General features: G+C 52.0%; 1 protein-coding gene across 1 annotated transcript; it reads left to right on the top strand.

The window, feature by feature from the left end:
* The first annotated feature begins 7914 nt into the window (after positions 1-7914).
* LOC110302018 (uncharacterized) lies at positions 7915-11659 on the top strand. Its single transcript, XM_021172769.2, has one exon. The coding sequence runs from the start codon at positions 7988-7990 to the stop codon at positions 11615-11617; it is 3630 nt and encodes a 1209-aa protein (XP_021028428.1). The 5' UTR covers positions 7915-7987; the 3' UTR covers positions 11618-11659.
* Positions 11660-14483: the final 2824 nt, after the last annotated feature.

Here is a 14483-nt window from a genome sequence, read left to right on the forward strand (position 1 = left end):
CATTGAGGGGATGGAGTATTGCTTCGGAGAGACTGCTACATTGGCGAGGGAAGACTCCGAACAGGTGATAGTCTTGCTGTAGCTCTTTCAGGTGGGGATAATCTATTAGAAGCCAGATTCAGGTTAGAGATTTTGGGCAGAGTAAGTAGCATGTACAAAGGTCCTGTGGCTATAAAGGAGCTGGATCAGCCCAAAGGCTCCAGGGCATAGGGAGGATGAATGTGCCCAGATTCAAGTATAGGGTCTTGTGGACTGTCGTATGAACCAAGCGGGTAGGTTGAGTCTCCAAGTATGCGACATCCAAGATGGCTTCTTCCAGGGCTCAAACTAGCCACTCCACTGCTCCCCGCTTGGCAGTTTGTTCTAGGCTCCCTAGGTAGTACACATACATGTACATATGTTGTCATGGTATGTGGACTCGCCTGCCTCCCTTCCCTGCCAACACTGCATTTGCAACCTTGAGAAGGAAGATCTCACAGAGAGAGAGGCGTCAGCTCTACACTTGCTAGGAGCAAACTCTGAAGGCCCAGCTTCCCCAGCTATTTATATTCTCAAGGACACCATACCATAGCTACTGCTGGAGGGGTGTGTTTATCTGGAGAAGAGGAAAACCCCACTTCCTACTGCTCCCCTATGCTCTGACTACCAAAGGGGCTGGCATGCTCGGGAGCCTGGGAATAGGAGAGAGATTTCAATAGTAACTCTACTTTGCTTAAGCCTCCCATAGCTTTGTCCATTCCTCTAGTTGGATGTCTCCTAGGTCCGTAAGGAGGGAAGGCTTCCTTCCCGGGAGCACCTTAGAAATTCTCCGTAACAATGGAACTCTAGATTTGGAGCCAGAGCTCCTTCCTAAAGCAGAAGGGTGTCTCCTGGGGGCTGCCACCCTCTAGCTGTCTGCCACCCTATCTACAGGACCCCGAAGGCCTTGTGTTCAAAGTTAAAAAGAGATGCTTCCGCTGGGAAATGGGTGTAAAGGTGAAGAGGGGCCGGGCAGTGGGAGGCAGGTGGAGTCAGCTTCTCAGGTAAGGAGGCCGCAGCCCTGCAGCCCTGCAGCCCTGCAGCCCTGCAGCCCTGCAGCCTTGGCTACTGACTGCTTGGCCACATGTGGGTGGAGACAGGACAGCTGTGTTGCTCCTAAGTGTGGAGAGAGGTACTGGAGCTTCCTGAGGCGTCCCCGAGCTGCAGCCCCTGGACCAGTTGGTGGGGGGCGGGGGTTTGCATGCTTGTAAAGACTTGTAGTCCTGTATTTCTATGCCTATGCCGTGAGCTTGTGTGATGTGAAGGGCTCATTCCCTTCCTGGCTCATCTGTTCACTAGACAGCCCCACAAAGGAAGCACGCTCTGAACAGAAGGGTGACTGACCATAGAAAAGGGACCCCAAGCCAGGCAGTGGTGGCGCACGCCTTTAATCCCAGCACTTGGGAGGCAGAGGCAGGCAGATTTCTGAGTTAGAGGCCAGCCTGGTCTACAGAGTGAGTTCCAGGACACAGCCAGGGCTACACAGAGAAACCCTGTCTCGAAAAAAACAAAAAAAAAAAAAAACAAAAAAAAAAAAAACAAAAAAAAAAAAAAGAAAGAAAGAAGAGGGACCCCAAGAAGGAATTGAGAGGTGGAGTTAAGGGGGTGTCGGGTTTCCTATGGAGCTAGAATGTGGAACTTGTGGCCTGATTGTCACGTGGGGAAGCTTCACGTCCTGGCGACATTCCCTATTAAGCTGGAAACATCCTCCCTTGAAGGGTAAAATCAATTCTTTGAGCAGTCACCCCCTAACATGATCTTCTAGGCCGAAGGGCCCTCTAGAGTCAGAATTATCGAGGAAGGAGCTCTGTTAAGTAGTAATTTGGGGTACTGGGATTTGTCCCCCAACACACTCAGCAGCTCCCAGGCTTGGAGCTCCATTTTCAGTCCTCCGGCAGTCCCAAGTGTAACTGGGGCAGTGGATCTCAAGCTTCCTCATCCCGCGACCCTTTAATGCTGTGACCCTTTAATACAGCTCCTCATGTTTGGTGACTCCAACCATAAAATTATTTCCTTGCTACTTCATAACTGTAGTTTTGCTACTGTCATAAATTGTAACGCAATATCTCATATGTGAGCCCCCTCCAAGGAGTGGTGACTCAGGGGTTGAGAAGATCTGATCTAGGGTGTCAGGAGTTGGAACCACCTTAGGATTTCAAATTGGTAACTGGGCCACCGGGGAGACAGATAGGGAGGATTAGTTCTAGGTTCCTAGATGGGGTGGGCATACTTGGAGGCTTCTTAATGGCCTTTTGCCTGGCAGAGGCTGAACTATCTCTCTTCTCGTGTGTGTATGTGTGTGTGTGTGCGTGTGTGTGTGTGTGTGTTTAGGTGGTGGTGTGGCTGAGACTGCTCAGGTACAGTGAATGGTTAATGGAAAGGAGAAGTCCTTAACAGACTTGCTAGGCCTAGGCCTCCCACCAGGGTAGCATGGCGGGGAGAAGAGTTTCCTTTGAAGACCCTGGAGTCCAGCCTTCCCACCAATAGCTGTGGACACAAGAACTAACCTTTCAAGTCATACATGATGGTGCACACCTATAGTCCTCGCACTTGGGGTCTGGAGGCAAGAGGATCAAGAGTAAGTCCAAGCTATAACAAACAAACACATCAACCCTCTGTCTTGTCTCCTTCTAGGACAACCAAGTGGGGCTGAGGGCAAGCAAATCCCCGTAAAGACTAGGGGAGGCCATGGTGGGAGCTGGTACTGAGGAAGCAGCCGGTGACTCACAGCCTCCTGACTGCCCACTGGTGTCAGTGCTGTCTCGCACCTGGAAGGCATGCACTGTGTAGACTGACCTGCTTTGATGGGGGAACCAGAAGTCTGGCCCGAGATTCCCAATATGCTTTATCTTACCCTTGCTCCACTGGACCTCAGGGGGCCTGGCCTGCTGTGCTTCCTATTTCGAGTTCAGTTGGTAGGAACTGAGGGAAGTTACTGAAGCATCAAAGGGGCTCAGCATGGGCACCGGCAGAGGGATCCAGGATAGCCAGTGTTCTCAATGTCAGGGAGACCTTCACCTCTCCCCTCTGCTTCCTTTCAGTTGGCTTAGGTGGCCAGTTGACTACTGGGCATTTAGGATCTAGGATCTAACAGAGAAGTAGCTGGTGGCCAATATCACAGGATCCAATTAGCTTTGGATCCAGCGCTCCCTCTCCCATGCTAGGAGTTCCTCCAGGGATGATGTTGTGCCTTGGAGAATCAGAGGCCCCAAAGGAGTTGGCACCGTCTCTGGGCTGTATGACGGTGCTATCAGCTATGCATTAATAACTTTTGCTTACCTGTTCTGTCAAATCAAGAACCCCCCCTTTTCTCAAAGGGGAAAATGAATGCCCCAAGCAGCTCGTCACCCCACCAAGGGAGTGGGTGCCTTGGTCTCTTTATATCATCATTTTCTCTCCACAGGCTCTGTTTCTTACAGGGTCCCTGAAGGGAAGGCTCTCCTCACACCCCTCTAGCAGACATGGTTGAAGATCTCTGCACTGTAATCATAAAGCCATGCATGCCTCTGGCAGCCTGCCCTCACCCCTTACTTACACTGGCATTTGGATCAGGGTCTGCTCCCAGTAGAGGCAAGGAGCAGCCAGCTGTGAGCAGTAGCCAGGGGTAGCTGTGCCATGCCCCCCCCCCTTCTGGGCTGGTGCGGCTGGCTATCTTTCACGCAGGGTTACGTAAGCTTGAGTCAACTGGGGCTCAGAGCGGTTCATTGTGGGCTATTTTTAAGCTGCAACCCATCACGGCAGAGGGGTCACTGCACCAGCGGCTTGCAGGGAAGGGTGTTTAAACATCTGTTATTTAAATTTCTCTGTGCCTTACAGCTCACAAGCCACATCCTCTCAGCACTGTGGCTTCTGCCTTCCACATCCCAGATTACTAGTGGATTATCTTGCCTCACCCTTTCTCCATTCCCTGAGGCTGGGGTTCTTGTCTCTGGCTGTCTTCCTCTGGGGGTGTACAGGTGAGCCAGGGAACAGGAGGTGTCGACTCCTTTACAGCAGGGCCTTGTCTCCATGGGGTGGGTGAACCGTGGTCAGGATAAACGGTAGGGCAGCCAGTGGTCTGGGCTTTGGGGTCTCTCGTACTGTTCCAGAGAGGAGGGAAGGGGACACAAGTAGAAAGTTGAGGCCCCTCTCAATTTCCCATCAGCACCAAGATGGGGTGGGCTCACAAGAACCATTAGGGTCTTTTCAGAAGCCTTCCTTTGTCTAGGCTCTCCTCTGCTAGATGGAATGGCCTCCGTACACAGCTCTGCTACTACAGATCTGCAGCCTCAGAACCACATAAGCTGATGTACAAGGCCGAGAGACAAAGCTCCAGGGAAATAAGCCTCGCTTTCTGATCCACTGTTAAGTATATGACTACACTGGGAGGCCATTGAAGGCGCCTCTGATCTTAAGTTTTTTTGAGATGTCTAGAGCATTCCCAGGGCACAGGGTATTGAAGGCAGGTGTACTGGAGGAGTGCAGAAGCAGGGATTTTATAAAGCTAGCTGGCTCCGAAGAATACAAGGGAGCCCAAAATAGGGTCTGTGGTGGACAAGCGGACCAGGCCGACCTAGGAGCCACAGGACTCCTGGGAGAGCATAAACTGCCCCCTCAATGCCTTTTCTGTCACTTGTCCACGTTCCCTAGGTCCTATTGGGCGACAGAGATTCATTCTGCTTGATCCACGGGGGGGTGGAGGGGAGTTTTCTTCCAGGGTTTCTGGGTCTTCGCCCCAAGAGTTGGGGGAGGTCCTTCCACAGTGCCCATTTGGAAGGTGAGGGGAATGCAAGAGAGAAGGCAAGCTGGGCATTTGTCTTCACAGGGGAGACACCCTGTGGGCTCACCCTCTAACTGTCTTCCTCAGCTCCTCCTTGCCCCTCCTTCCATGCCCCCCACCCTCTACTCCAGGCCTTCAGCCTGGGGAATGGGCTTAACTTGGGGGAGGGGATTCCAGGTTACCATGGCAACACATTGGCCCTCCTCACTTCCCAGAATCAGAAATAGAATTGGACGCCCTTCTTCCTGGAGAGAGACTATTTAAAAAACAAGTGGGGTGGTGGGGAGAGACAAGGACGACATAGGGGCACTATCCCCAGGAGCTGAGCTAAAGGGGCCTAGGCTGGAAGCTTCTTCACCCCGCCCCCTCAGCTGGATGAGATAGGCATGGGTTCCAGCCAGTCAAGGCTTCTAATGACAGAGAATGTAACCTGGCCACATAAACTATGATGCAGCGGGCCCATATTCAGTACTGTCAAGTTCCTAGGAGGGTGCTTGCTGACTTAGTACTCCCCATAGAGAGCAAAACCTTTCCCAAGCCTGAGCTACTGGCTAAGCTAGCAGGGGCTAGGAAGCAGCTATGAGGGACAGCTTTGTTGGTTTTCTTTAATTTCTTTTTTTTTTTTAAGATTTATTTATTTTATGTATATGAGTACAGGGTAGCTGTCTTCAGACACACCAGAAGAAGGCATCGGATCCCATTACAGATGGTTGTGAACCACCATGTGGTTGCTGGGATTTGAACTCAGGACCCTCAGAAGAGCACTCAGTGCTCTTAACCGCTGAGCCATCTCTCCAGCCCCTGAGAGACACAGTTTTAAAGTGTGGGGCTTAGAGGGCTGCAGCTCCAGAAGGAAAGACCTGTTGGCTCTTCCCTAAATGTTCATTACTGCACAGCCTCCATGTGGTACCCAGTGGTAATAGCACCACATGTTCTTACAGTAGAGTCCAGAGTCAGGAAACCTAGCTTCCATGACTCAACTATACAATAGCCTCATGGGCCATACTTTTCTCACTGGGTACTCACTGTAGTACCCAGATCGCTGAGTTGCTGTCAGGCTGTGTCCCCGCACAGAGGGAGAATGGAATCAATCTTAGCCACAGCTTTTTGGAGGAGGAGGGGAGGTTTCGAGGCAGGGTTTCTCTATGTAACTGTAGCTGTCCTGGAAGGTTGCAGACCAGGCTGGCCTTGAACTCACAAAGATCTGCCTGCCTCTGCCTCCCGAGTGTGCCATCACCGCCCAGCTAATCACTGTTATAGTTCTAAAGTATGTTTGCTTCATAAGTGAGAAGGGCTTGCTTTCTTGGGCCAGACCCGTTAGCTGGCTCTGCTCTCTCTTCCTTTAGGAGACTTCGGGACAGTTGTGCACAAAGGATCGCAGTCCTGGAAAGTCGGGGGCGGGGGTGGGTGGGGGGAGTATGCCTCATTCAGAAAATGAGGTAGAAAATGAGCTCAGTCAACCAACTTGAGCAGGGGGCGGATCGGGGGCGGGGTCAGGGGCGGGATGTCTCTTAGGACATCCCACTTCATCCCCCTCCCACCCCCACCCCCACCCCACCCCCGTTCTTCCCAGGTACAGTTCAACTTTGAGATTACATAGATATTAGAGGCTGCTGCCGGTTTCTTCATCATGAAAAACCAAGGAGCTTGCTCAGACCAGAGATGAATAATCTTCTGCAAGGATGGATGTGTTTGAGAGAGCCTGCAGACCCATGGTCTCTTCCACCTTCCCCAGCCATAGCACAGTGATAAGCAGTTTGGTTCCTTGGCATCCAAGCAACCTATTCCCTATCTTAACTGAAGAGGGAGGGTGGCACAAGGGGCCTGGAATGCGGCTGAGTCAGGCTCTGCTCATCAGCCAATCAAAAAGGTGCAGATGCAGCGCAGTGCAGCCTTAGTCCCTGGTCGGTCACACAGCCTAGCACCCCACAGCCAACTGTAAACACTATTTTTAACCTCTGTGAAAACATGTTGCTTCGGAGGAGGGCAAGCCTACAGCTGCGTTCTCCACAAACCTCTTTCCTGGGTGGAAAGACTGAGCCCTAAGGGGATCAGAGCCCTGGAAGACAGAGTCAACAGCCAGCTCAGAGCTGGAGGAGGAAGGAGGGTTTGATGGCCCGAGGCAGAACGTCCAGTAGTCGGGTGTGAATGACCTGTTTTCTGGCTGCAGAGCTGTGTGGACCCTCAGGGTGGCCCTGGGTCTAAGTGGGATGATGATCCAGGTACATCGGATTCCTCCCTATCCCTGTTTCCCCATTAAAGAAAGTGTGCCGGGGGGGGGGGGGGGTGTTACTGATCAAGCCTAAAAGCTTTCTTTATTTTTTTTTAACATGTCTACTCATATCAAGGCTTTGTCTAGCTTGTCTCTGCTATATATACAGTACTGTTCTGAGCACACACACTGTGTGCTCAGTCTCCTACTTGCCATGTTCTCATTGTGAAGCTGGCCCTCTTCCTACCAGATCCTCATCATTCCCCCATCTTGTAATTTGTAATTGCCACTTAGTTAACACTACGGCTACTGCATCCTAGCCCTGTGCCTACCGCTATGCTCTCCTGGCCAGGATGAAACTGATACAATGTGACAAGAGCTAGAACATTCCAACTTGAAGATTCTGAGGAGAGGCTCCACCTCCACCACCCCCATACCCACTCCTCCAAGATACTGGCCCTGGGCTTCAGGGACATGTGGCTCTGGGGAGGGGGCTCTATGAGGCACAAGCAGAGGAAAACCATCTGGAGCAGCAGAGACTGCCAAGGAGCTGCTGTCCCTGGAGCGGGAGCGGAAGCAGGGAACACAGGAGAGGGGAGCCGGAGGCTGAGTCTGGGTCCCTCACCCTCTTCTGTCTCTTAGAAAGTAGTAAGACGCTTTGCTCTAGCAAAGGGCCCAGTGTCAGCGAAACCCTCCGTCTCCCCCGACTATTCTTCTCCCTTGACCTTACCTTGACCCCCTCTGAGACACTGCCCTCACTGAGGGGCTGGTCTGGGGTAGAGTGGTCACTGGTTCATAAAGGAGGGACAAAGCTGGTCTATAGAAGTCCTAAAGTCCCCCACCTCCTAAAGTCCTCAGGGAAGCCCCCCCCATCTTCAGGGGGTGGGGCCCCTGTTATCTCATATGTTGTCACTCTCCAGGTCACTGGGGGCAGTGATTGTGTGGGGTCACCATGGCAATGAAGTGGGGGCAGGGCACCTAGGGCATGGAGCAGGACTATGGAAGACACCAAGAAGGTGGGGGGCCCTGATCCATCGGGCCCCCAGGGCCATCCACTGCCTAGCAGCCAGCAGCTAATGGGTGGCTTCAAAGTGTCCCAGGGACCATGGATGAACCCTAAATCCCTCTACTCGAAGCAAGGGCTGTCACTCTCCACCGGGGCCATCAACTCAACCTGTCAGGCTCCTGCCTCTCAACCCGTGCTTCAACTACTCCATAATTCTGCTCAGGTCAACTCCCAGTGTGACTATGCACGGGCCTCCCAGGACACCCCGAGATTCTCTTCTAACCCATACCCAAACCCCGTTGTGGGAACCCAAGAACATCTCCTCATGGATGATGGGACTCAGACTCTGCCAATGCCCCCAGACAACAACGGCACAGATGACAAAGCCCAGTACAGATTCAACCTCTCCCAGAATCAGTTACAGATTGGGAGGGAGAGCAAGGCTCCAGCTAAAGTCCTGGTAGGCTGGGGCAAAGGAACCTGTAACATTGGCCAGATGGCCTCTGGGGGCTCCAGAAAGAGTCGATGGCTACCCTACTTCCTCTCGGGAGAGAGTGGTGTAGTTGAAGGTCAAGCACCTCTTCTGACTCAGGCTCCAGTCCAAGATCAGAGGCAAGACAAGGGTCCAAGTCTGGCTCAGTCTCCTACCCTAAACAAGGCGACTTCTTCACCTTCACTGCCTCTTCCAACCTCAGTGCCAGCTTCTGTCGCACCTGTCAACGGATTACCAGCACCTGCTGCAGTTAAACCTTACACCTATAGCCCCAACTACCTGACTAATACCACTGTAGCCACTAAAGACCTGCCTCTTGATCTAAGGAACGGGGGCAACCAATTGTCTGTTCTCTCAGATTCTTCCAAAAAGGACAAAGTATATTTTTTCCTTAAGGAGACTCCTCCCACTCCAACATCTAGTCCAGCAGAATTTTCACCCAAAATCCAGGACCAAGAAGTTGCCAAGATGCAGGTGCCAATCCAGCAACCTGAGTACCCTGCAAAGAAGTGTCTAGTCCCCAGGCTAGATAACTTAACATCAGCCTCAGATCCTCTAGACTCTTTCAAGATACAGGAGAATAGCCACAAGGTTTGCAGCTCTCAGCCAGACAAGCAGCCCCCCAATGCCTGCAACAACAACAACTGCTCTAATGTGCCACTGCCGGCCCTACAAGGAGCCTACAGCAAGCAGTCCCTACCCCAGTCTCCCAGAGGAGTCATACAGAGTCCCATTTCTGGTGCCCCAACCTGCCAGCTCCAGGATGCTGTAGAAGACCATGTGCTGGTATTTGATATGGCCACAGGCAATACAAGGATGGGGTTGTTGTGCCATGATCCCATGGGCTCACGGGCAGTGCTTGTAGGTCTCACACCCAGCCACCCATCAAATCATGTTTCTGATAATACGCTGTCTTCTTGGTCATTATCCAGGCCAACTCTCTCCCCTAACAGTGATCACCCCAGCCTCTGGTCTACCACAGCCGTGCTGTCTAGTCCTGTACCCTCCAGTCTCTCAGCTGGAAGCTACCGAGAGGTAGCCCTGGTTTCCAAGGAGGCCAAACATAATCTAGAGTCACGGACTTCCCCTGGCACCGAAAGCCCTATCAGGATGCTTGCCAGACCTGTTGTACCGGGGACACCCGTCCGATATGGTGAAAAGATACCAGCCCAAGTTCCTGATCCTAGCTGGCCCAAATCTGATGCTGAAAAGATGGGCACTGACCACACTATCTGGAAGCTGGACAGTCCCACGGTCCAGCCTAGGAAGTTGCAGTGGATAAAGCCGGATCCTGTTTCAACAGTCGATATCCAGGTGGTGTCCAGATCGCCACTCCAGGAGAAAGCAGGCAGCACTAACCAGCAAGCAGCTCAGCCTAGCGTTCCTCAGGCTGAAGGTACTGGACAAGTCTTCCTCACTGGACAGAGTTTCCTCAACGGGCAGAACCTCCTGGCTAGACAACCACCTGCAGCTGAGCAGGGCTCCCTATCTGGTCAGCTTCCCTCTACCAAGCAGCTCCCACTTACCTGTGCACCTCATCTCAATGAACAGACTCCTCTTCCCAGACAACTTTCCCTCACTAGACATGTGCCCGTCCCAGTGAAGCCCCCCACCACCAAAGAGCCCCCCTTCACGTCTGGGGAGCCTACCCAGCCCTCTACTCAAGAGAATGAACCTTTGTGCAATGCTACACATGTGGGAATACTCAGAGTACCCCTGACTCCTGAGGGGACCTGTATTTACGTGAATAGAGATAAAGTTGAAAACAATAGGGTTCAAAGGCCCAGCATACATCAGCCCCAGTCCTGGCAACCTAGCAATCCCCATAGGGCCCAGCAGGAACAACTTTCTTTGATCACGTTTACTGGTTGTAAGGATTTGCCCATATCCATGGTGGCCACTGAGTCCACGAATGGACACCAGTTCAAGATGGCCTCTGAGGACATTACACATGCATCAGTGGTTGCTCACCTGGGCCTTCTCCGTGGGAACTGCTATGAGTTAGTATCCACTGTGGACACTGTACCAGTGCAGTCAGCTGTGCTCTGTAACCGCTCCTCCAGCCCCTACCAGAAAATGGCGGCCATCGTGATAGATACTGGCACAGGATTTACCAAATGTGGACTGGCCCAAGAGAACCATGTCCTCAGTGTGGTACCCTCACAAGTCCAGATGCTGCAACACCCACCCCAGGGCCAGCCCCAATATGTGGTACCCGAACACCAAGAAGGGTCCTACTCAGTACTGAACCGAGGAGTAGTCTCTGACTGGGATGCTCTAGAGGTGTTGTGGCAACACCTGTTCTACTGTAAACTGAGAGTGCAGCCTGAGGAGATGGCCGTGCTTGTGGCCGACTCTCCCATCTCACCACGAACCAACAGAGAGAAGGTGGCTGAAATACTCTTTGAGCGTTTCCATGTGCCAGCTATGCAGACGGTTCATCAGGCTCTGTTAACGCTCTATGCTTATGGGCGCACCACTGGGCTGGTTGTGGGAAGCGGCCATGGGACCTCCTATGTGGCACCTATCATCACTGGGGACCTGGCTCCAATTGACACCTACCGGCTGGATGTGGCTGGTGCTGACCTCACTGATTACCTGACTCAGCTACTCATGTCTGGTGGCCACTCGCTCCCCAAGGGAGGGATCGTCAGACAGATTAAAGAGGCCTGCTGTTACGTGGCTATGGATACAGCAACCGAGATGGCCCGGAACCAGTCCCAGGTTCAGGTGGACTTTGTGCTTCCAGATAAGCATGTCATCACACTGGGCTCCGAGCGCTTCTGTTGCCCCGAGGCTCTCTTTCAACCCAGTCTGCTAGGCCTCAACCAGCTAGGCCTTCCACAGCTGGCCCTGCTAAGCATCAGTCGGTTGGAGGTCAAGCAGCAGGAGCAGTTGCTGGCCAATGTGGTGCTGGAAGGTGGTAGCACCCTGATAAATGGTTTCCCTGAGCGCCTGAGACAGGAGCTGGGTCCTGGTGCCACTGTGCTGGGTTCTCCCCACCGTGCAGTTGCTGCCTGGCTTGGGGGTTCCATCATGGCATGCCGGGACTCCTTCCAAAGCCTGTGGCTCACTCGCAGGGAATATGAAGAGGAAGGCCCGTGGGCTGTCTACAAATATCAGCTGTGAGCACATAAACTGGTTCTGCTTGCTTTACGTACTGTTGCATGCTTTAGGTGGAGGGAGGTATGGAGAATGTAAGACTCCAGACACAGGGTCAATGAGGGGGATTCTGGTGCTCCCAAGGCATACCTAACCTCAATACTCAAGAACCTCATGAGCCCTGGAAATCTTCCCCTTCCAGAGACCCCCCAGAACCCCTTGGTTGTCATTGCCTCCAGTCTGGTTTGACCTTTACCGCACCCCAAGGGCAACCACAGAAAATGGCTGCTGTGGGGTTTTGCCCTGTTGCCCTGACGACAAGTGCAATTACCCTTGATTGCCAGCTTGTTGCCATGGTAATTTCAAACATAATGTAATAACCCACACAGCCTAGAGTGAGTCATGAGGTGGGGGTGGGGGGGCAGCCCCTTCCCCTAGCACCAGAGGGAGGGATTGCTTCCGGCTTCCCTTCGTGGGCCTTCTTCTGGGGGCTGAGGTCAGCAACATGGATAGTAGCTTAGCAGTTCCAAAGATGGCTGGGGGTTTGGGGCATTGCTCCCAAGTGAGGGTCTCTGTCAGAGTCTAGGCTTCTTGGGGAAGCATCTGGTAAATAACATATGTGCCTCTTAGACTCTAAACCCTAGAGGGGGCTTTAGCTGGGTTATCAGGGGCTTCAAAATAGGAGTGCATGGGAGCTGCCTTTGGTACCAGGTAGGAAGTAGAGAGAACAGTTAAGTAGATCCCAGATGGAAAGCACACTAGAGCTGAACTATTGAGGCTCCAGCCTCCTCTGTAGGCTCTGTGGATGCTGAAGCTCACATCTTATCCTGCCTTTTAGTTTGGCTCTCTGACCCTCCAGCTTTGGTGGAAGCCAGAACTGTAAACTCTGGGCTCCCTTCTTCCTAGACCCTGTCAGCTCCTGAACACTGGTGGCCAGAGTTCTCCTTGGGAGGACTCTTGCAGAGGCCACCAGCAATGCCAAGACTTTGTGGTTTTTTTTTTTGTTGTTGTTGTTGTTGGTTTTTTTTGTTGTTGTTGTTGTTGTTGTTTTGTTTTGCTTTGTTTTTTTAATCCCTGTGTCTAAAGGATAGCTAGAAGCCATTCCCTTCACCCAGTCTGGCTTTGAACAGAGAATGTGAGAATAAAGTTTAGGGCTGACTCAGTGGATGGCCTAGAAAAACTGAAAGGATAAAGTTAAACTGGTCTTGCCCGGTAGTGGTGGCATAAGCCTTTAATCCCAGCACTCAGGAGGCAGAGGCAGGTGGATCTCTGTGAGTTCAAGGCCAGACTGGTCTACAGAGTGAGTTCCAGGACAGCCAGGGCTACACAGAAAAACCCTTTCTAGAAACACCCCAATTTCCCCCAAATTAAGCTGGCCTTTAAAAATATTACTTACCATATCCCGCCATAACTCCAAATCTCTCCCCACCCCATGTGTGCATGTGCGTGCGTGTGTGTGTGTGTGTGTGTGTGTGTGTGTGTGTGTATGTGTGTGTGTGTGTTTGTCTGTATATAAAGGCCAGAGGCCAACCTTATGTTGTCGTCTGTTCCTTAGGCATCATGCTTTAGTTGTTTCTCATACAGGATTCCTCACTGGTCTGAAACTCACATCTTAGGCTAATGGACAGTTGGCAACCCCCACACATCTACCTGACCATTACAAATACTCATCACTATGCCCGCTTTTTGATTGTTTGTTTTTTTCAAGATAGGGTTTCTCTGTGTGGCTCTGGTTGTCCTGGAACTCCGTCAACCAGGCTGGCCTTGAACTTACAGAGATCCACCTGCCTCTGCCTCCAGAGTGCTGGGGTTAAAGGCATGCGCCACCACTGCCTGGTTTTTGTTTTGTTTTGTTTTTTTAAACACAGGTTCTGTGGATGGGATTCAGGTCCCCAGGCTTGTATAGCAAGGTCTTATTACTCTGCCCAGAGGGCAGCTGGAGACTGCTTGAAGTTAAAACCTTGAAGCTGATCCTATCTTGTCTGTGTCTCCCTGGGAAGCTGAGGGGCAAGCCGTGCCTTTAGCTTGCCCTCCACAAGTGACAAAAATATGTCTGTCCTCATGCACACCTAAAAGCAAGGGGCTTCTCTGAAGCAGAGCTTGGGAACAGTCAATAACATAAAGTTATCCTACGCCTGGCGTACACTGAGCATGAGACCCTTCTCTGTCTTGCTCTTCCAGCCGGATTCAGCCTCCAGCCAATCTCAAGCTTTGTGTCAGATGGGAAGGGGAACCACAGCTCGAGGGACCAGTTGCTGCTTCCATGCACATATGCCGGCAAGCACGCCTGGGTGCACACAGAGCACAGACACACATGCCCGTGGGCATCGCTGCATACACTGTGCTGCTTCCATCTCCCTTGGTATAAGCTAGCACACATTCACGTGTATGCATATACCCTGCCACGTGCTGTCACCCACGTGCACACAGTGTGCACAGGACCAAGAAGAAGTGGAAGGCTGCCAGCAGCAGGCAAAGCTTTAGGGAGCCACCCCTTCCACTGACTCTAAAGCCATAATCCAGGTTCTTGGCCCCATTCTTGGATAGATTGTGATCCTCAAGAAAGATAGAAGATGTGTTTGAGGTATGTCGGTTCTGCCAGCCATGTCTTGGCTACACCATAAACTTGGAGGCTCATTATATTAGGGATAATAGAAAAGATTGCACGCCAGACTTTTCCTTCCTTCTGCAAACATTAGTTGAGCATTGTGAGATTAGACATAGGCTCTGTCAAGCTTGCCAAAAGGTTCCTTCCTACCCAGTCCTGGGATGGGTGTTAATGGCCAAGACTTTTCGTACTCAGGGGCCCAGATACAATGATAACATGGCCTAGAGGAAGTGACCAGAGTCGGGGAAAGACATGAAGAACTCAACAACTCTTCTGGAAGAGGTT

Source organism: Mus caroli, unplaced genomic scaffold (genome assembly GCF_978045245.1).
Source record: "Mus caroli unplaced genomic scaffold, Mus_caroli_1 scaffold_11, whole genome shotgun sequence".
In the NCBI taxonomy this organism is placed as follows: Eukaryota; Metazoa; Chordata; class Mammalia; order Rodentia; family Muridae; genus Mus; species Mus caroli.

Bases quoted from the DNA above. Each gene is read 5' to 3' on its own strand.
- LOC110302018 (XM_021172769.2), top strand. From the start codon at position 7,988: ATGGAAGACACCAAGAAGGTGGGGGGCCCTGATCCATCGGGCCCCCAG.